General features: G+C 32.2%; 2 protein-coding genes across 3 annotated transcripts; one reads left to right on the top strand and one right to left on the bottom strand.

Annotated features, from left to right (window-relative positions):
* Nucleotides 1–26: 26 nt before the first annotated feature.
* LOC108200184 (uncharacterized) lies at nt 27–5,857 on the top strand. Its single transcript, XM_017368239.2, has 6 exons — nt 27–202; nt 2,866–2,998; nt 3,099–3,202; nt 3,998–4,169; nt 4,272–4,412; nt 5,140–5,857. Exons 1-6 carry the CDS (start codon nt 159–161, stop codon nt 5,500–5,502), a joined length of 957 nt encoding a protein of 318 aa, XP_017223728.1. The 5' UTR covers nt 27–158; the 3' UTR covers nt 5,503–5,857.
* Nucleotides 5,858–18,686: 12,829 nt separating this feature from the next.
* On the bottom strand, nt 18,687–20,910 carry LOC108201455 (zinc finger protein JAGGED-like). 2 transcript variants are annotated; one of them, XM_064084258.1, is made up of 5 exons: nt 20,666–20,910; nt 20,452–20,510; nt 19,984–20,124; nt 19,598–19,697; nt 18,687–19,477 (listed from the first exon to the last, which is right to left on the bottom strand). In XM_064084258.1, coding segments are annotated over exons 1-5 (765 nt in total). In that variant the 5' UTR covers nt 20,668–20,910; the 3' UTR covers nt 18,687–19,014. The 2 variants fall into 2 exon arrangements, with proteins under 2 accessions (XP_063940328.1, XP_063940329.1); XM_064084259.1 differs by having other exon boundaries at nt 18,687–19,474; nt 20,666–20,908.
* Between the last annotated feature and the right edge of the window lie 2,070 nt (nt 20,911–22,980).

The raw sequence follows: 22,980 nt of genomic DNA, 5'->3' as shown, positions 1-22,980 counted from the left end.
AAAAATTCATTTTTAATCAACACCAGAAATCTCTGTTAACTTTTGCTGATTATTGATCCAGATTAATGCTTTCAATTAACTTATAAGTTACATATACACACAATTTTTTTTATGTATGTATTGTTATTAGTTCTGTACATCACAATTGATCAAAGACCATGTTAAATCAACTCTTCAGCAGAGGCCTTCTTGGACCAAAATGGTTAGTTTAATCTTTAACCTTATGCTTATTATTATTGTTATTGCCTCTTTAATTTACCTTAAAGTTTTAATCTTATGTATTTTTAGCGTTCTTGGTCATTGAATTTTGAGGTTTGGTTGACTTGATTTGCTTGAATTGGGTTAACTGTGCTGAATTTTGGTTTTTGGAAGTGTTTATGATCTGGGCTTAGCTCAAGATTTGTCCTTTTAGTGTTGTATGTAGAGATAGAGAAATGGTATGGGTTTTAGTGTTTTGAGGTTTTGATGAACTGGGTGTGTGCTATTTGGCTGTTTTTAGCAAGTAATATTGGTTTATGTGATTATGAAGTTCTTGAATATTGTTGTGATGTTGTCTTAAAGCTAATGTGTGTTTGTGTGTCGGGCTCCATGGGGAAATGAATGACACGATTCTTGTTGTATAAGAATGGTATATTGTGCCACTTCTGTGTGAGTTGCGCGCTCTGCAGAGAAATGGTGAACACAATTCTTATTCAATAAAATTGGCATCTTGTTCGACGAAATATGAAAATGAATGTCTTTGGCTTTAAGATGTATAAAATCTATAACTTCGGCAAGAATTTTGGTAACAAATCCTATAGAACCCAACATATATTAGTGTGGAACATTTTGGTTTCCCGAGATCCCTAAGAGCATGCTCAGTGTTTGTGCTAAAATAGATGGAGCTATTGCTATAGTTTAGCACAAAAAATACTTTTTGGTGCCAAACTATTATTCAAATTGTCAGCCTGTGAATGATAGTTATGGCTATCTTATGTATTAAATTATGCACCTTTTGTTCCAAATTATATATCCTTGACTCCTAGTTTAGTAACATGCAGCTCAAGAATTTGACAGCTCTTAATCACATGTCAATAGTTCTGTAATGCCCTATATGTGTTTTATTTTCTCCGTGTTGATGTCATGATTTTTAGTTTTTCGGACTATTCACGGTTTGAAAACCGAACCGCACCATATGAAACCGAAACCGCTCATATTATAAACTGAACCGCACCAATGGTGATTAGTTTGGTTTCGGTTTTCAATTTTAGAAACTGCACCTACGTGGTTCCAGCAGGCCCGGTTCTGAGGGTAGGCCAGAGGGGCGGTGGCCTAGGGCCCAAGACTAGGAGGGGCCCCAAAATTTCTATGTTATTTATTTATATTTTTTTTTGTCAAAAAAATTATTATTTTCATTTATATTATTATTTTTAAGGTAGAAAATATTAAAATTGAGAGACTAAATTTTTTTGAAAATCTATTTGGTTTATTGTTTGATTCTGACAAGTTAAAGTCTCTGGTTGAGAATAAATTGAGAGAATGCTGTGTTACTTTCCACTCTACTTTTTTCTTATGTGACTCATCGGATGTTGGTTTAAATGATTTGTACTCCGAACTTAAAGTATTACAATCAACTTTGCCAGATAAACTATTGTCAGCTACTGAAATTCTTGAGTTTGTTATATCTGCAGATTATTATCCAAATGCTTTAATCATTTATAGAATCTCTTTAATAGTTCCAGTGATCGTGGCATCAGCGGAAAGAAGTTTTTCGAAGTTAAAATTGATAAAAACCTACTTGAAGTCTTCAATGTCACAATAGCATCTGAATGGTCTTGCTATTTTATCAATCGAAAAAGAACCTCTGGAACATATTGACTTTGATGTTATCCTTAATGATTTTGCATCTCGAAAAGCTCGTAGAACTCATTTTTTATGAAATGTTGGATTGTGTATTATATCATTACTTATAAATTGTTTGGAACTCTTTTTGTAATATATTTTAGTAAAAATTTGATAATTTGAATATTTTCAAATTTTTTAAAGAGGCCCCAATTTTTTTTTGCCTAGAGCCTCCGAAAGTTCAGGATCGGGCCTGGGTTCCAGTTGCGGTTTTAGGTGCAAACCACACCATGCACATATCTAGTTGGTTCTAAGTTTCAAATAACCAACTTCCAAAAACATCACACTTTTGAATATAAATTTAACTAACTTTCAAGTAACCCACACTTTCAAGTACCTTTTTAATACATTTTCTCTCTTTTTTCACTATTTGATGAGGTAACAATGATGGCTCCATCTATCTTTTGTTCTATATATAGCACAAATGAGAGCAAGTCCAATGCAATGCTAAAGGAAGTGCTGATTCTACTATAATACAATATAAATATAGAACATAGCACTCCAATTCAATGCTAAAGAAGGTCTAAAATAGAAATATGCTATACTTGGTAGCTATAATTGCCACAGAGGCATTCAAGTGGGAATTTGGAGGAAATGAATATAGAAGCAAATTTGCTCGAGTTTATTGTACTTGTGCTCATCATTCATTTTACAAATAGTTAATTGTACATGGATTTGGTTCTTTTCTAAAATCATGCGTTGGAGCATGATGAAATCTTTATTAGCAACAAAGTGTGCTTTTTGGTTTCATATTATAGCAATAGCCATGTCTACTTTAACATTAGCATTGTTTTATTTTAGCACAAGATATAAATACCATTGGAGTGTGAATTTTGATTTTTGTTCAATAATATAGATTTAGAACAAGATATTGCTCACCATTGGACTTGCCCTTATAGGCCAGTATAAGTTGCTTATCATTTGAAATTAAACCTATATATTTCCTTATCAGGATTATGATTTTTGAGTTGGGTTGTTTTGTAGCAAAACTTGCCTTACTCTAGCAATCTCACGCATGAAACTCCTGCAAAATAAAAGAGATGTTCAGCTTAAACTTATGCGAAAGGAGATTGCCCAATTTCTTCAAGCTGGACAAGAATCCATTGCTCGAATACGGGTACCCATAATAATTCCGGTGTTTTGATGGTTGGTTGATTAGGTCTGCTACATGTTTTTTGGTTTGATTGATTAGGTGTATGCTGTGTTCTTACTGTTAGGTGGAGCATGTTATACGAGAGCAGAATATATGGGCAGCATATGAGATTTTGGAGATGTTCTGTGAATTTATTCTTGCACGTGTTCCTATTCTCGAAAGCCAAAGGTATAAAACAAAGATTGTTATCAATGGAACTCTTTATAAGTTTGACAGGGTTACTAGAGTTTAGTAAAGTTAACAACATTGTACAAAATTCTCTTAAAAGGCTATGATTTTGGTTGCATGTCATTGCTTTGGTAGAGATGTCACTACATCAAAAAGTGTTTAGTTAAGGTCTGCGCTCTAATGCATAAACTGACATTAGACATTTTCTTGGTTATTATCATTTCTTTTATAAAAAAAATCTTTTTTGCATTTGTTTTGGTTCTGTAGGAGAACTATACTCATGTATCTGCAGGAAGTTGCAATCAAATATATAATGTATCAAGCTGATGAAGCTGTACAACTATGCAAGTAGATACTCCCTCCGTCTCAATTTATAGGTCCATTTTGGAAAAAAAATTTGTCCCAGAATACTTGTCCCTCTCTTATTTCAATACAAATTTATCTACATATTAATTGTGATTTTTTTGAAACTCAACATTATTCTCATTTCTCAATGCACTAAATCACTATATTTATTGTGATTTTCTTGAAACTCAACTATATTCTCACTTATCAATGCAATAATTAATGATACATGAGATAAGATTCTATCTAACCAACTTTTTTCTTAATATGCGTGTTTATTCCAAAATGGACCTATAAATTGAGACGGAGGGAGTATTAGGCGAAATTGCATTTTATGTCTTTTTTTCTTAACACTCGGGTGTGTAGGGTCGGTAATTATAAGACAGAACCCTTTGTCAAAATCTGTGTCCTAGAGTGATACATATATCTAATAAGTCCTTTTGCCAACAGAGAGTGTCCTTCGGAGTTGCGGGAAGCTGTTGCAAGCATAATATTTGCAGCTCCTAGATGTTCAGATATACCAGATTTGCTGCAGGTCAGAAATCTCTTTGCTGCAAAATATGGGAAGGAGTTTATAGCAGCTGCATCTGAGCTTCGGCCTGATACTAGCGTCAACCGTACAGTTAAATCTCTCCTTTGCTATATAACAATAACAAGTACATGTACTAGTGATCATATCAATTTCATATACTTATTGAATATTCGTTTGAATTTATTGTTGTAGATAATTGAGAAGCTTTCAGTTAGTACTCCGCCAGGTGCAATAAGACTCAAGGTATTAAAGGATATTGCACAAGAACACAATGTTGTATGGGATTCTTCCAAATCTGAAGCTGAATTCAGTAAAAAGCCAGAGGATCTTCTGGTATGTGTCTTGCTTTCTCCTGCACACTCTATATGAGATTACTCAATAGGTGCTTATTATTTTGAAAGGTGAACATAATCACAGGACTTATGTCAAGATTAGTTTCTCATAATAATCCAGTACTGGCACCAGTTTTATAGTTGGCAATATCCTGTTTAGGTCATAGTTACCATTGAATTATGTAAAAGGAAGGTGGTGCTCGAAGAGGCCAATGGGCTATATCACCTGGATTGTTTCTTACAGAGTAATCGTTGTGGCTCTTGTTAGACACTCGGATATGGGTATGGACACTCCGACACTTCATTTTAGGCCAAAAACTGAAAAACATGAAATAAAAATTGAATCATGTCCAACTCTCTAGATGAGTTCAGGTAACATATCCTGTGAGTGTACAACAATCCATATTATAGTGTAGTAAATTAATATAACGCAAGTAAACTTATGAGGTTTAGAGAAATGGCAAAGGTTTAGAACTATAGGTATATAACCCGGAAGTCATACTTGTGGGCAAATTTTACATCAAATACATAATATTCATGAAATTATGCTATTGCTGAATAAAAATTTAGCAGTTCTGCATGTGCTGTATTAGATTGCATGAAATATACTATTTTCTCTTCAGTAATATTTTATCTGAACATGAACTGCTCTATATTCAAAATTTCAGTAATTACAACCACCTTTGTTGTGTTCCTTTCCCCCGACAAATAATGTTTTCATTCTGTAGAATGGACCAAAGCCGATAGCTATTGGAAATTTAGCCTCTGAAGATCAATCTAAACCTGATACTCGTGATACTCCTAGTCTTTTATATTCCAACATGTCCTTGAATAATAGACATGGGAACTCAGAGTCTAGATCTCCCAAAACTTCCAGGAACACATCTCTTGTTGGTCAAAATGGAAGTCAAACATCAATTAAGAGCCCAAAGATAGGACCAAACACTGGATTCAAGGAGGAAAGAGGATCACAGCCGTCAGATGTCTTGCAGAAAGCTCAAGAAGCTATTGCTGCTGCAGAGCGTGCATCAGCTTCTGCACGTGCTGCCGCTGAGTTGGTTAATGTCAACTTCAATACAGGAAAATCATAAGGACCGAGAACTATTGATGGCTCTTCATATGTTCTTTGAGATCAACGTGAATATAGGCTTGTATCAAAGCCCCATTCTCTCAGCAAGAAGTATATAGATACTCCCCCTCATGACTGTTAAAATTGTAAGTTTTGTTTTTCGTTATTGCAGGCTTGCAGCTCATTTTCTTCTTTGTTATAGTCGGATATTTAAGTACGTATCGTGTTTCCCTTATAAGGGCCATTTACCCAAACACTGAATGTGTAGTTTACTTGCTAGACCGCTCTTTCTATAGGATATTCTTTTTGAAACATCATTCATCCAGCAAATGATCTACTGTGAAATTTTAATTAGTCCAATATATATCTTTAGTCCAGTTTACTACTTGAACAGTTGCTTGGCTGTTTCATCATAAAAGACTGGAATTTCGATTTCTTCCCTCTTAATGTCTTCCTCTTGTTACTAATTTGATTCTTAGGCCCTTGGCTAAATATTATTTTCTATAATAATTACTCCCTCTGTTTCATGTTACATGTCCACTTTTGATAACTAAAAATTGTTTCAAATTAGTTGTCCATTTCAATTTTCAATGCAATGTAGTCAATAGTTGTATTTCCGAGATGAAGTTTATACCACATCCTACTAAATTATATTTCCTAGATCAAATATATCCCACATATTATACTTCGTCAATGCAATAAATACAATAATAAATGAAGGTTTTCAACAGAAGTTAGTTTTTCTTAATATGTGTGATTTGTTCAAAAGTGGACATGTATTATGAAACGGAGGGAGTAAACAATGATAATCAGTTCGGTCGTTGTGGTCGGACTCTAATATGGATTTCTGACCACACTCTCCATAGGACCCACTTATCTCTTCCTTCTCCGAGCTAGGTTGTGGAAGAAGGAGAAGAAGGTATAGGACAGTTTTTTTATAAAAAAAAAAAGAAAAAGAAAACGTGTAAAAACAAAATGACTTGATAATTAAAGTGGGATTTCAGCTTTGCAAAAGAATAATTCAAGAAAAAGCTGATGTGTGAGAGTTGACGAACTAGTAGACAATTCTGATAACTCCAAGTTAAACTAATCATATGATGGACAAATTTATGTTTGAACACAAACATATGCTAGTGCCTCTTCCATACAGAAATGCAGTGTGTTCATTGCTATACGAATGAGAAATATTGTACAGATTGTATTTGTTTGTACGTGGTAGCTGGAACTGGTACGTAGTGGCACTCCTTCATTTCCGGCATCCATCGAGTGCGTGTAAGTATTGCTATTGACAGACGGAATCATGGAAGCTAGGTTGAAGTACCGGCTAAACCAGAAAATATTAGTAATAAAAACTTGAGTTAATTGCAATTGACACTCCTTTAATTTCAGCATAATGCACATTGCATCTAATAGTTTTGAAAAATACACTTTGCAGCTCCAGACTTTTAACCCGTAGACACTTTGCACCCTTTCCGTTAATTTTTGCCGTTACCGTTAACTTTTGCAGGGGCATTTTGGGAAATTTAATTATGTTTAATAAAATCAGACTTTTATTTAAATTTCTGACCATCTAAACGATATTTTTCGGAAAAACTTAAAGAACGAAAGTTGTAGAGAATAAAAAGATCTTTTTAGAACAATAAGATGTCATTTTAATTAAATATAATTAAATTTCCCAAAATGCCCCTGCAAAAGTTAACGGTAACGGCAGAAATTAACAGAAAGGGTTCAAAGTGTCTACGGGGTAAAAGTTTAGGGCTGCAAAGGGTATTTTTCAAAACTATTAGGTGCAATGTGCATTATGCTGAAATTAAAAGGGTGCCAATTGCAATTAACTCTAAAAACTTTAATATTAGTAATGTTTATACTTGAAAATCAGAAAGAAAAAAAAAGTAATTATCTGGGCCACCATTGATAATGACCGGTAAATATTTGTGATTCTATAGCTTGCAATTCCGGGTGTTTTCATCTGATTCTGTCACTGCCAATATTTATTCCCTATATGAGAAATGAGGATTCGAGTATCCAAGAATCCGACACAAGTAACTTAAAAACTTGAGTATTCATGATTATTAGATTATTCCATATCAAAGACTTTCAGTAGGGGAGAACAAACTTCATTTCGGTTCGATTTTTGGATAAGATTTCTAATTGAACTAGTAAAATATTATTAAAAAATTTAGTTCCGCCATCTATATTTACTGAACTAAATTTCTAAAATTGTGATCATGGTTATTACTTGCGATCCGCAACTTATAATTCCTGGTTGCCCCTGATATAATGTTGATAGTTGTAATTGTAACTTGTCGTCGCTATTTTAGTAATTTAGATTCAATTTAATTAGATTAAAAAGAGTTCTGTAGTCTGGCCTGTGTAATCTCAAGCTTATCCGGCATTACTCAATAGAAATTAAACTTATTTGGACCTCTATATATATACATAAATATATTATTTAGTTACCCATAGCATATATATGTGTGTATATATTTTTTAAATAATTATATAAATAAATGATATCTATTTATTTAGTTTAATGATCGGTTTGGTATTTCTCAGTCCGGTTTTAACTTAAAAGAGGAATCGCAATTATTGGAATTGGTTCGGTTTTGAATTTTCTATTTCAGTTCAGTTTTATGCACTTTGGCTTTTTTCGGTTTCGGTTTCAATTCAATTTTCTGCTCATCCCTACTTTCAATACACAAAACACTGGTCTGTGAATTCACCAAAATCTAATTTACTACTTTGTAATAATCAGAATTCCTGAATAAACTTGAACACAGTTTTAGTACCCCTCTTGAGGCTACATGCATTAATAGTTTACATGTACTTTCCTACTGCTTGTAGTCTTCATGTTCATCCCTGTAGATCAGACCAGGCCAGCCCTTAATATAAACCACTGTGTGTAACTAAAGAGTACTAGTTTGATCCACTTTAATGAATTGCTTTCCAGTGTAAAAATAGTACTGTTCTTGAACTATGAGTAATTATAATTTATCTGTCCTGAGAGCACCCTCCCTCCTCTCCTTTTCTGTTTCAACAGTGTTGGCAAACAGTAGTAGATCTTGCTATAAATTGTGTACATTGGACTGTGCCACGCATGCTTCTAGTTCTAGCTTTGTGCGTGTGTCTGTTTGTGTTTGACAGATTGTAAGCTAGTTTAACTAGGAGTACATGTGATTGATAATTAATGGAGGAGATGCAAAAGGTGATAACTTATATACGATGTGTTTTGCATCAGTCATCTGATGGCATTTGTTTTAGTAATTGACGTAGTTTTGTTAGAATTGTTTGTTGATGGAATTCTTACTTTCATATTTATGTGTTCGTGAAACTCGTACTAAGTGTACAAGAATTTTGGAGAAAGTCTAGATGTATGCAGTTTCATCGATAATTTTGTTAAGAAATGAGGGTTTTCTTGGATATGGATAATATTAAGAAAAAAACTATGATGTCGCAAAATCTATCAGTAACGTCCAAAATAATAGAGTTGAGAGAATGAAGATGAAAGAGCGTTTTGTTCTAAAACACAGAATACTACATCGTATAGTGTTATAGTTTTTAAAAACGATCTACCGCTATTTTGTGTAGCGTTTCAAACAATAGATTCAAGCATAGCTCCTCTGATTTCTTCCTGTAACATGACCCTTGATTGTCGTCTCATAATTCAGTTTGGGTCTCCTCATCTTCCAATGAAATTTCAACAACTAGCTCTTCTTGCTAGCATTCAAATAGATGGTGTTTGTGAAGTAAGCACCATGAGCTTAAAAATCTATGAACAAAAATCGGGAGTATGATGGACAAGGTGAAATTAGTGTTTAACGCTATTTCATGTAACATTTTGTCTTTCAAAAACATTCCACGAAATAGCGTCATATGAAATTAGGGTTATTTAACGCTACTTCGCGTAAAGTCTTGTATTTTAAAACAACATGCTATACAATACAGCGTTCCATATTTTTGAGTCATGCTATTTGGAATATTAAATTTGAAATCAATACCCTTTATTAATAAGCGAAACCACATTTCGGTGGAACATCGGTACCAAAAGTACCAAAATTTGGTCACTTTCGTATTGATTAGGATTTTATAGTTATTATAATATTAAAAGACTTCTATATTGAATAGAATTTTATTATTAAAGACCTCACTATTCATTAGGACAATGAAAGACTTCTGTATTGATTAGAATTATGAAAAGATTTTCATATTATTAGGATTTTATACTTATTATTATACATTTTTTAGATTTTATAATTATTATTATACAATTATGAAAATACTTCTATATTGATTCGGATTTTATTATTAAAAATTTCAATATTGATTAAGATAATTTTACTATTATAAAAGGGAAAATAGATTTTTTTGTCACCGAACTTATTATGTTTTTAGAAACTTGCCACTCAACTAATTTTTTTTTCCTTTTAGTCACTGATGTTAGGTTCGGAATTTTTTTTGCCACTAAAGTTAGGTTCGGATTTGATTATTATCATTATATTAATTTTTTGTAGTATTATTAAAATATAGTGATAACCTGTAATATTTTGATGATTTGATATATGTCTATCTTTATATATAATACTTTTATGTACTCAAGATCGTTTATCTTCGGTGATAAGAGTTAAACACGCATTTTACGGTTTCTAAAAGTGTACTCTCATAAATTATTTTATTTTTTCTTCCGAATAAAAATTTAGTGTTTGAATTTTTTATACGCAAAAAAAAATCGCATAAATCATCGAAGATTAAGTTTTCCACTCTATTTATTTATCTTTATCTTGAAAATTATAATAAGATAAAGTTATTAAAAATTATGAGGATAAATTTAAGAGAGATCCTAGGCTGAACTAGGTGATTGAAACTTTAATAATGAAAGATGATGCATCATATCACTCAATTAGACTTTATTTTATCATGAAGAGCATAAATTATTTGAAGTCATTGATTCCATACTGATGATTTAATGAATTTTTAGAATTCTAATTACGATTTTTCCTGATTTTAATATTATATCACCTCATTTTATGTTATTATTGCTATATACAAAGATATAAACATACATCATATTATCAAAAAATTATATACTATCACTATGTATTAATGATGCTACAAAAAATTATCACAATGCTAATAATCATATCCGAACCTAAGTTAGTGACTAAAAACAAATCCAAACCTAACATCAGTGACTAAAAGAAAAAAAAATTTAGTTGAGTGGCAAGTTTTTAAAAACATAATAAGTTCGGTGACAAAAAAATCTATTTTCCCATTATAAAAAGACTTCTATGGTGTTTAGGATTTTGTAATATTACATTTATCCTATCCGCAATAATTTAACTTATGAAACAGTTCTATAAAATTCATATCAAAATTTGGCTATCATCATATTATTTTTTATTTAACAATTATTACTATTATCAAAAAATTTCTATATTTGACAGGATTTTGTATTATAACAATTATCTCACTAATAAAAATATATTACCAACAAAACTATTTATTTTAATTTTTTAAAACTCAAATAATTTAATATACTGAACAACTCTATAAATCTTTTATCATGCTTCAGAGTTCAAATAAATAAGGACTTCATATTGATATTAATATAATATCCTATCAATGAAATAATAATGTCAACGAAATTATTCGTTTTAATTTTTAAAACTCATACAATTTAATTTACGAAATAAATTTATAAAACTTCTATCATATTTCGGAATTAAAATAAACAAGATTCAATATTAATACCAAAGTACCAAAAAACTTGGTCATATATTTTTTAATAATAATTATTATTATCATTCAGTGTTTTTCACAAGATTGCGATAAGGACGAATAAGGCGGTGGTAACACTGACTTGATAAATAGAAACTCACAAAAAAAATAAGTCATTGTCCACATTGTAACATATAATAAAAGAACCGAAACTTTATACATACATCAAATATTCATTTTAATTTTTAAAATCATACAATTTAATTTACGAAACAAATCTATAAAATTTCAATCATATTTTAGAATTAAAATAAACAAGATTTAATATTGATACCAAAGTACCAGAAAACTTGATCATATATTTTTTATCAATAATAATTATTATTATCATTGAGTGTTTTTGAGAAGATTGCGATGAAGACGAATAAGGCGGTGGTAACACTGACTTGACAAATAGAAACTCAAAGTAAATGAAGTCATTATCCATATGGCAACATATAATAAAAGAACCGAAACTCTAGACATACGTCAAAATATTTGATATCAAATTATTTTTGGAAAGTTAATTAATTTTGTCAAACTACAATGTCAGTTCATCAAACAACTATAACAACTGTTAGATCTACAAAAACTCCAACTAGAAATATATATAATGTTTGACTATTAAATAAATAAAATAATTGCGACTTAAAATTTAGAATTTTTGTTCAAGATTAAAGACGCTATAAACGAAATTATATGTGTTGATCTTGAATATTATTTTCACAATTTAAAAATCAGGGTTGCGCTCAAGAGAGAACCAGTCCTTAAAATAGAACCTTAGAACCACTAAGGTTGTGCTGCGGAACCCTAAATTTTACATAGATTTTTAGGATCTAAATCTAAATACATGTTATTTTCATAATTTTCCATCGTTGTGTGTATTCAAAAATAATTTTAAAATATAATACATAGATATTGACATTTTTTTGCATGTGAAGTTCTGCTGCAGAACCCTAACTAATACCTAAGTTCTGCTGCAGAACCCTACCTAATAAGGTAAGGGTTTTATGGTTCTCTCTCTAATGGTTCTCTCTTGAACAGGACCCACCTTGAAAATCATCCAATACCATAGTAATTTTATTAAAATAAAACATACTGTTAGAGTTAAGTTCCATAAAGTCCGCATTTAAGCCGCAGTAAGTACCAGTCATAATCTTTTAGTTTACTCATAAATAATATCTTTAATTATTCAAATTTTATATATAATTTACCATCTTTAAGTAGTTTTAAATATATAAATTATCAATTAATCATTAACATCTTTCAACATTAACAATCATTAAGATCATTATTCTACTTATAAGTTATATTTTAGAACATATATAGTGTTTAGTGATTTATAATATAATTGTTTTATCTTTTGATTGCAACGATTATATTGTGGAACATAACTTGCAAATTGTCAGATGTTTACAAATATTGTAGACTAAAAAAAAAATTAAAATTGAAACGAGTATATTATTTTTAAATAATTTTGGACGCCAATACTCTTACTTTGTGGACTCCATAGAACAGGAACCCATATTGTTATGAAATAAATTTAAAGTAGGATCAAATTTTAATATATAGAAAGTCTTATATTAAATAACAATAATTTAAATATCATTTAAGAAAAATAATTTAAATAAGTATAATAAAAATATGATAATGTAATTAAAAAAAGACATTATTATTTCAATAAATAACAAATTTTATAATTTTATTTAAACCCGTGCTTGGCACGGGTTATCAACTAGTTATAATAATGGGGCCAAAACCCGATAATATCGTTCTCAGGCTTAACAACGCAAGGAATGAAGAAAGATAGTAGTAATATTTTTTGTTATATAAATAATATTTATTCTTCATTTTAACCTCAATGATCCATTTCCTTGTTACTAGAAATTTTCAGGGAGAGAAAAACGAATCCCTTATTTAGGGATTGAAATGCAAATCGTCCTTAAATATTTCACTGTTTCCTTCTCTCATTTTCATCAACTCCTCGTCCCTACTTTCATTATTATCTCTTCCCCCAAATTAAAATAATATACGAATTAAATATGTCAATTTTGTCGCTAGAATAGAAAAGTAAAAGACTTTTTGATTAGTGATTATTATTTTTATATATTTTTGGAGATCAAAAGATGGCTCACCTTGAAGATGCTCTTGTACGTGCCCAGCGGCGTAAAACGAATACATATACTATGGGGCCGTTTGAGTGAGCTTAAAATAAGTGCTTATTGTTTAAAATAAATAAGTGGAGTAAAAGTTAGAAGTAAAATAAGACTTATAAGTGATTAAAGTGTTTGGGAAATAAGTAGAAGCCCTGAAACAAAAGCTAGCATTCCTAACTTTTTTTAAGTGCTTCTTGACTTCTTATACAAACGGTACGAAATAAGTGCTTCTAACTTATAAGTCAAGAAGCCCGACTTAAAAGGGGGCCAAACACCCACTATATATACCCCTTTGTCCCATAAATCATAATAACAGTCGTTTTGACTTTTGACATGTAATTTGAGCTGTATGAAAGTATAATTCTACATATTATTTTTCAATTTTCTTTTTTCAAATAAAAATTTAACATCAATATTTTTGTTTTAAAAAAAAATTGAAAAATAATATATAGAAATATGTTCTTTTACACCTCAAATTACATGTTAAAAATTAAAGGACTTTTATCCTGAGACAGACGGAGCATGTGTTAATTGTTATACACAACTCCTTTCTTGATAACTAAGACTTATAAGTTATAGGTTACAAATTTTATACACACAACAGTATGTACAGATCAGATCCCCATAATAAATACATCAAATTCATCAGAAAACTCTGCCTTAGTTGCGAGAGAACATCAGGAGTATCTGAGCATGCATGTAATTTGTAACATATGTTGGCTTCTTCCTCCTTGTTGCTATACACATTATCACGCAACACTAAAAAGTCAATTCTCCCCCTGATTTGTTTTGTAAGAGCATCTCGCACGGATTTGTTATAATTGTTGGTTATATTGACCAAATTTGTTATAATTGTTGGTTAAATTGAACATACAGTAGAATTTGTTGAAGTTATAACATATTTTGCTTCGATGGCATTGACTTATAAGTTAAAAATAGTATATTATTAATATTTTAGATTATTATAAATAGAATATATCACTTTAATATGGTAATAAGTAATGTGTTATCTTCATAAAAATTTCTTGCAGGTATGTAGTTGATCGATAAATATAGCTATTCATACGAGGTTGTCTATAATTATAGACGAGGGATGGGTATGATTGAAGTGCAATTTTTTGAAGAAATTGACTATATTTTTTATTTTTGATATGACAACTCAATTTTTAGCTAAGAGCTCTTCATGATCGGAGATGCTCTAAGTCGTTTAAGGTATTTTCACATAAATTAAGAAAGTTCATTCTTACATCAAAAAAGTATTTATTAGCTTTTTTTTTTTCATTTTTACCCTCATCTGATATTTCTTCTCTCTTTTTTTTGTCTCGACTCATAATATTAAATAAGAGTAATTAAAATCAGTATACAACCCAACTATTCTTGCCAAGAGAGAACTATCTATATTTGTGAATAAATAACATTTTCTAAAATGACCTATAAAATGAAAGAGAGAGAGTAATACACAATTACACACTCTCCAAGATAAATAAAAATTTAAAACTAAGTAGAATTGAAGGCAGTAATGAGTATCCTGTAGTAAGCGAAGCAGCAGCTTTAAACATTTCCACATATCACAAAACAGCATTTGACTAAACGAACAATGAGGCGATCCTCTCTATCTACACAACTCATTAGCCGTCTATTTCAACAGCTTTGTAAAGTTGCTAGCATCGCACGCTCATTATATTTCTCTCACTTGCTTCACACATCGAATACTATTATTATATACATTTCTTGCATGCACTGCTCCACTAATTAATCTGCAGGAGCAAATATTGAGGGATATCTCATATCTTTCCCTAAGGAAAGATCTTTGTCAAACCTCGGGATCAGGGTTATATATAGTTAGAGAGAGACAACAGTTAGTGCTTCTTTGGTTCTCTTCTAGTGTAACAGTAAATCTAGTTCAGTCTTGCCAAACTAGAGCCCTTTCCATTGCCTCATGTGTTATCTTTCTAAGTTTCTAAGTTTATGTACTAATTTAATGAATTAAATATTTTAAAAAGGCTTTTAACGTTCCTTATCTACATAAATAAATAAATAACTTACGACAGAACGCCATCATTCGTCGTATGTTCTTGTCAATACTTACGACGTACCAACCTTCCGTCCTATGATTCGTTAGAATTCATGCGCGACCTAATAACTTGTGACGGAAATGATACCTTGCGACACAATTTAAATTACCGACCATTTTTTTAACTTCAGACGCCACCAAAAACAACGGAAATTTTCCGTCGTAAATGGTACTAATTACGACGGAAAAGGCGGAAAAAATCCGTCGTAAATGGCCAAAATTGGTGTAGTGGCACTATATTTTTTTTAACTACATTGCTATGTTGTTGTAGAAATTATCAAATTTTGATAAATACTAGAGACAATTATAAAGTATATATACTCGAAGTGGTTGTGTATAGAAAATATAAGCGGTTGATTTTTGATAAATGATTAAGTAAAGAAATATGAATAGTGATGCGGGTAAAATGATATATATTTGTTTTATTGGCTTGAAAGAGTCCCCGATGAAATTGGTGGGTTTAGTGAATTATTTTGATGTAACGGCTGACCAGTTTGATATAAAATCCGTTTTCCGTATTAGGATACCTGCTCAAATTTAAACTAAAATTTTCGGGTCCAATAATATCCAACTGAATCAGCGTGAATCTGGTGTTTAAATGGTTTGATAAAATTTGTAGTTCCTCATCAAGATCAGGTAAATAATTGTATTATCATTAGAAAAATAACCGATAAATTATTAAATTATATAATATATATTTTTAAAAAACAATATGAAGTCAAAATGACTTGCGATATGCATAAAAATATCGACAAAATACTCTAAAAAGAGAGCACATGGGTAGACATACTAACAAGTTTAGAGTTTTATTTGTCCCTCTATTTTTTTTTTAAATTATTAAGCACGTATTTTAAACTGTATATAAACATAAAAAAAATTAAAACTTTCCTTTCTTATATAAAATTTTAATCAGAAAAAGTTTTAAAATAATTTATCACATCACAATTTATGAGAGAATTATAATGCGTCGAGTCCCGTCCCGTGTAAGTAATTGAGGGGAGGGACGGAGTCCTGCCTAAGTTCAAAATGCAAAAATATAATTATTATAAATTATTAAACATGATGAGAGGGTCAGGGATGAATAGCCGAATAGGACAGTGGGTGGAGACTCACATAACAGTGAAATATGAATGATAAACCTGGGAAGTTTTCTGTTGTCTGTATGTATATAGGCTATAGCTAGTATATATAGGCTTGTACTACAGCTTAACATGTTAGGGCTATGTAGGGTTAGGGTTATGTTTAGCTTCATTTTTCTCTCTCCTTTGTACATTTATATTTATACTTTGTCCATCTATAATTTAATACTTTATCTGATTCTTGCGCTTTTCCGGCTGTAGTTTCACTTTTTTCATTCACAAATAAAATAATTTATCTGATTCTTGCGCTTTTCCGATCCGGCTGTAATTTGACTTCTTTCAATCAATGGCTGAATTTGCATCATACAATTAAGTCCATATTGCTGTTTCTTCAATTTGTTCACCTAAAAGTGTAGAAATATGTTAATTAGAGACTGAAAGAGAGCTGGAGAGAGTAATTAGAAATACATCCTTAAGTGGATCATTAAGATTTAAGTGAGTGATTGATCATATTTGCCAACAGCTGGAAAACTGGCTCAGCTAGCTAGCTAGGTCAGCCGGACATATTTTTACAGGAGAATTTCTTACACTAACCACTATCTGCTACTTCTGGCTAGTATGTACTACTTATGGTAAGCTTACTAAAATTTTATTCGTGGTCCATAACAAGTGGTCCAAAAATTAATGGACATTTCACTAGCTACTTACAATATTTTAATCTTCGTACACAGAATTGGAATCACTTAATTATGGACAGATTTCGGATAAATACTGATTTTTTGTTATTCTTGGATTTGAGTTAGTAAGAATAATGTGTCCCATGCATAATATAGATATGATATTATAACAAGAGCATCTCTAAAAAGCCTCTTAGTTGGCTCCTAAATATAATATAAACAATGAGACTTCTAGTAATTTAGTATAAATTTAAAAGTGCAAATTCCAACAATACTCTCTATATCTCTTCTCTTTTTCATATTTTATTAATATTGGGTTCTACTATAAAACAAAAAGAGAGGAAAAGGTGGAGGTGAATGGGAGTGAAGGAATTTTTTATTGTGCAAAATTAAATTAAAAGCTATGCGGTAGCTCTTAACTTTGAGGAGAGAGGAGAAAGAAATAAGAGGCTCTTAGTGATTTGAGGAGTCACTGAAAGTCTCTTGGAGCAAGTTTTTTCCTCAACCTCGATTCTCAAATCTCAAGTTAAGAGCCTAGTTGAAGAATCTCTTAGAGATGCTCTAATGATCCAGATATAAATGAGCCAAATTTTTCGTCGTTTATCATGCGTCTCTGCAATCTCTCATGAGATTGTGAAAGATGTTTTAACTTATTATTGCCTCAGCTCATATCCTCCGAGATATGAATCCCGCTCTAATAGCATCAAACAAGTTACATAAGTGTGTTAAAATATCAAGATATATAGCCAAATGATGGGTTTATCTTCTGTTGTCTCCGGAAATCCGGGTTCGATTCGCATTGTCAAAAAAAATGCGAAAACTTCTTATTCAAAGCATATTTTACCTTTTCATATACAATGAATTTCGCTTAATAAGAAAATACATGTACTAATGGATTACATGCTATCTTATAATTCATGTCCCACACTACACGTACATAAGTTACTTTTAATATTGTTATCTTATTATTTGTACTCAAAATTGTATAATTCTCTATAAATCTTTAATGTCAATGAGAATTTGACATTAATTTGATATGAATTTGATGTTGTGATATAACTTTTAACACTAGGGAAATGTTATATCTAGATCAATATTTCAACTTCCATATCAATTCGTAGCAGTTTGTATTGAAGTTGTATGATTTATATATATAGATGCAAGGTGAAGAGAGAATTGAACTTGTTTTGGAAATAAAAATGGTGCTCTAGAAATAACATTTTCCCTACAATATTACCAAAATATTTTGTTCATCTAGAGATAATATTATCTCATGACCAACAAACAATTACTCTAAACTACAATCCTAAAATTTTCACTTAAACTGCAAATGGCAAGTCCAAATGTAAAGAGGGGTTGAGAAGTTGCAGCTGAATTTCAATTACTCAGTAGTCATTGTCCAAACTCGGATGCATGATTCAACTAGTTCAAATATTAACACATAGAGTCATATAGCTATCCAGCAATAAGAAAACAAAAGAAGTTGATGATGAGATCTCAGGTCATAACTTACAAGCCCTAGGATACAGTGCATTCCAGCATGAATTAAAGGCAGACCTGGTAGTGGCAGCTGAGTGTGAGTTAGTGTATAAACACAAAAAAGCTGGTCACCAAAACCAAAATCTATGTAGAAAAACCAAAACATCTCACTCATTTCTTGCATTGCCTTGACCCCACTTTTGTACCTCATGATTCCAAGAAATGTAGCTAGCTTGATTGTCATGCCCATATCATACTCAGAAAATATTCTTAATATATCTAGCTAGTGTAACACATGATGCTACATCATATCAATTACAATCCTTCTTGATACCGATTGATCATCGACGAATTCGGATAGCTCCTACCTTCCCCTTCCACCTCATTATTATTATTATTACTACTACTAAAATTATTATTATTATTATTAATTCCTCCTTGCTTCAATCCGTGTCCAACCGGCGCACCGATACACGTGTAGCCGTGTTCTGGCGGAACCAGAGGGGCGGGCGCGGTGTACAACTGGCCGGTTGAGTGCACCGCGTGCCCCACGAAGTAGTCGTTGATTGGGGGGTTAATGTTGTAATGTGGTGGAGGGTAGGGAACGAGGCGCGGCGACGAAGGGTACATGTAGGACTGCGGTGGTGGAGGCGGTGGCGGTATGTTGGCCGATGATGAGGAGCCGCAGTAGTATCGTCCAGCCGGATAGCCTGTGCTTCTGAATGGATCAGTTGCTTGCTGGTGATACCCTCCATGCGAGATCGGTAGCTGGCCGCTGCTAATAATCCAAAAATAATCAAATTAAGAAACAATTTAATTTGTACAAAATTAAGTTGATTAATAAACTTGAAAAAAAAATTAAAAATTTAAACGAAATAAAAAGAAAGAACAAATATACCCTAGGACAAGATGAGGGTGAGGAGGGGGAGTGGGTGGCATTAGGTTATCATTACTGAAAACCAACTGCCGAGCTCTGTTGAGTGTTTCTGTCTCTCTTTCTGCATTCCACCACGAAATTAAACAGACTCGTCAGAATTATAATTTATTTTTTTTTTTAAAAAAAAAACTGTGTTAATTTGTGTAGCAGCAGCCAGGAAACAACCAAGATTTGACATGACCATTTATCGTAGGCTAGCTAGCTAGCTTATAAGATACGGCCATTAACGAGAACTAGCTATATATGTTTAGCTAGGGTAGCTAGCTAGGTAGAGTGATAAGGTATTGTCAAGTTGTTGAAATTAGGTAGCTAAAAAATGAGGAACAATGTGTAGTGTATTATCTTGCCTTGTCGGTGGCGGTTCATGTGTCCCCCGAGAGCTTGAGATTTGCCGAACCTGAGGGAGCAAAACCTACACTCGTATACCTTCCCACTTTCGTCCTTTCCTCCGCCGTTTTTCTTCTTCCTGTATCCTCCGCCTCCCGCCCCTTGACACAAAACATAAAAACATAATTACATAAATATATAACGCCCCGATGTTTTCAAGTTTTTTAGGAGAACTGGTAACCTAACACATAAACATGATTACATAATAATATAACACCTCGATGTTTTCGAGTTTTGTAGGAGAACTGATAACCTAACACATAAACATAATTATATAAATATATAACACCTCTATGTTTTCGAGTTTTTAGGAGAATTAGTAACTTAACGAAAGGTGTTACTTGTCCGGATACAAGTCAAGATAGCAAAGAAGGTTAGATTTAGTACTCATTAGGGTTTTTAAGTTGTGCTTCAAACTCGAGACTTACCAGAGGAATCTTCCCCGGGGAAGTTGTTTAGGTCTAGGGGGTTTCCTTCTTCGGGTCTCCTGAAAACACAGCCGAATCAAGAAAATTGATTAGAAGCGTGAGGCAAACAAAGAGAAAGAGGAAAATATAAAGGGAAAATCAAGATAGGTTGAAGAATATATAAGATGAGAGAAGGGCAGGTAAAGTGAAAGTTGATCTGTGGGGTGAGACCTACATAGTACAGAGAGAGTGGGAGCAACAAAATGAAAGATATGGGGGAAAGAACAATTGTTTGAGATGGGAGATATATAAGTGAATCTGGGGAGATTATGAGACTTGAGTTTGAGAGATGAAGTAGTTGAGTGATTGTGAAGAAAGGTGGTGTTTGAAAGTTCTTTATCAGTCCTGACACCTCCTCTCGAGACATCTCTCTCACCATCCCCTTAATACTCTCTTTTGTAATCAATTTCAAACATATCCTTTCCTTGGAGACTCATGTGTGAATGTGAGTGAGATGGGCGAGTATATGTGGTCTAGTCATCTGTGTGGAAAGGCCTAGGCCGCGCTGGCTGTAGTAATTATTTTAATTAACTGAGAAACACGAATATGTGCTTCAAAAGTGATAGCAAGGTCCGGCTGGGAAGATATAATGGAATGTAATGTATTGAGTAAAAATATAAAGAAAAAAATATTAGATATAGGACTGAAATTTTAATACTCCCTTCGTCCCTCGTGGTAGTTTAAGTGCATTGTTTGCACGCATTTTGAGACTCTTATAAAGTATAGTTTCATAACATTTTTCTAATATTTATTTTTTCTGAATAAAAGTTTAAACATCAAACTTTCATTCAGAGAAAAAAAATTTAAAAAATATATTATGGAACTATACTTTAAATTAGTGTGGAAAAACGTGCCAAAAAATAACGTAAAAAAATGAGGGGGACAGAGGGAGTAATAATTTAGTGAGCGTAAAATTATTTTGATGAGATTTTACAAGAGATTGAGTATATGAGAGAAAAGCATTTTTTTTTAGAATTGGAGATGAATTGGGGGTGTGATCTCTAGTAATGGTGTAAGGAATGGGGGGGAAGTAATAAAATTTATAAACAATTCATAACATGGTTCAAATTTCATTTCATTACTATATGTATATCGGAGAATCCATCGTTTGTGTAATAAACTCTTTTCTTCAATTGTATTGTCCAAAATGTATTTGTATTTGTTGAGGCAGTGGCAAGGAGATCTTAGTGACCGAGTTGTATAATGTTCTAAGAAACTCATTGTTAGAAAAAAAATTGTTTAATGAACCCAAGAATCTGGGAGTTTGATTTGAGGAATTCAGTCAAGCTCTTCAAGAGCCACTGTTGTTTGAGTAAGCTATTTATTCAAATTTCAAGGGGACAATCTGTTCCTAGTCAGCCGTTTTCAGCAACGGGGTGATCGTGAGTACACACACACACACACACAGATATATATATATAGAGAGAGAGAGAGGTGAGATCTTTGGAGTACAATTAAAATTGAAGAATTGGAGTCCATAAGCACTACCGTTAGATCGTAACAAAATCCTACAGCTCTAATTTAATAAAGGAAGACACACTTGACTTTTGTCAAGAAATTTAAACGGCCTACATGCGCAAGAAAAGTTCCGTATCAATACTTTGGTGGAAATCATATCTCGCATCCTATTCTCAAGCGAACACAACTGTCGTTACACATAGTGCTATATTCGATCGCCACAAGCCGATTTGTGAAACCCTTGAATTTCAATTCGGTGGAAAGGGGATAGGGTTGTGGAAGACTTTGAAGTTTATTTGAAGATGAGTTCATGTATGACAGTGATTTTATAATTAAGTTCTACAATTGATTTGCATGTCATATACGTGAGTGATAGATGATCATAATTTGTGTTCCCAATACGTTCTGATTCTTGCAAGTGATTTTATTTGATGGGTCGTCATCTCATGTTTGTAATTGAGTTATGCACTTGATATTTATTTGCAGGACTACGAAAACATATTTATTTTTTTTGTTTGGCTATATGAATCAATATTGCTATTGGTGAGAAAGTGATGTCTTTAGACGATGCAGAACGCGTTGTTTTAATTTGGGTATTGGGTGTTCTCTTTGTGTCTGCATGTGTTAGATGTATGTGGTGGTTTTGTCTAGAATTTGATTTGTGGGTTGTTTGTCAAGATATAAATTTAGTAATAGGGTACATAGTTTGGGTGTTACACAGTGTTCTGAATCAACTTCTACAACTGATTTGCATGTCGTAATTAGTGTTCCCAGTACATTCTGGTTAAATGGGTGTCCTGCAACTGATTTTTTATTTGATGGGTCGTCATCTCCTCTTCGAATTGATGAGTTATGCACTTGATATTTATTTGCTGGATAACAAAAAGCATATTCAGTTTTTTGTGGCTATATGAATCGATATTGTTGTTTATGAGAAAGTGATGTCTTTAGATATTGCAGAACGCATTATTTTAATTTGGGTATTGGGTGTTCTCTTTGTGTCTACATGTGCTAAATGCAGTTGGTGGTTTT

This window comes from Daucus carota, chromosome 9 (genome assembly GCF_001625215.2).
Source record: "Daucus carota subsp. sativus chromosome 9, DH1 v3.0, whole genome shotgun sequence".
NCBI lineage: Eukaryota > Viridiplantae > Streptophyta > Magnoliopsida > Apiales > Apiaceae > Daucus > Daucus carota.
The sequence above is the reverse complement of the archived record's forward strand: the minus strand, read 5'-3'. Positions and strand labels throughout refer to the sequence as shown.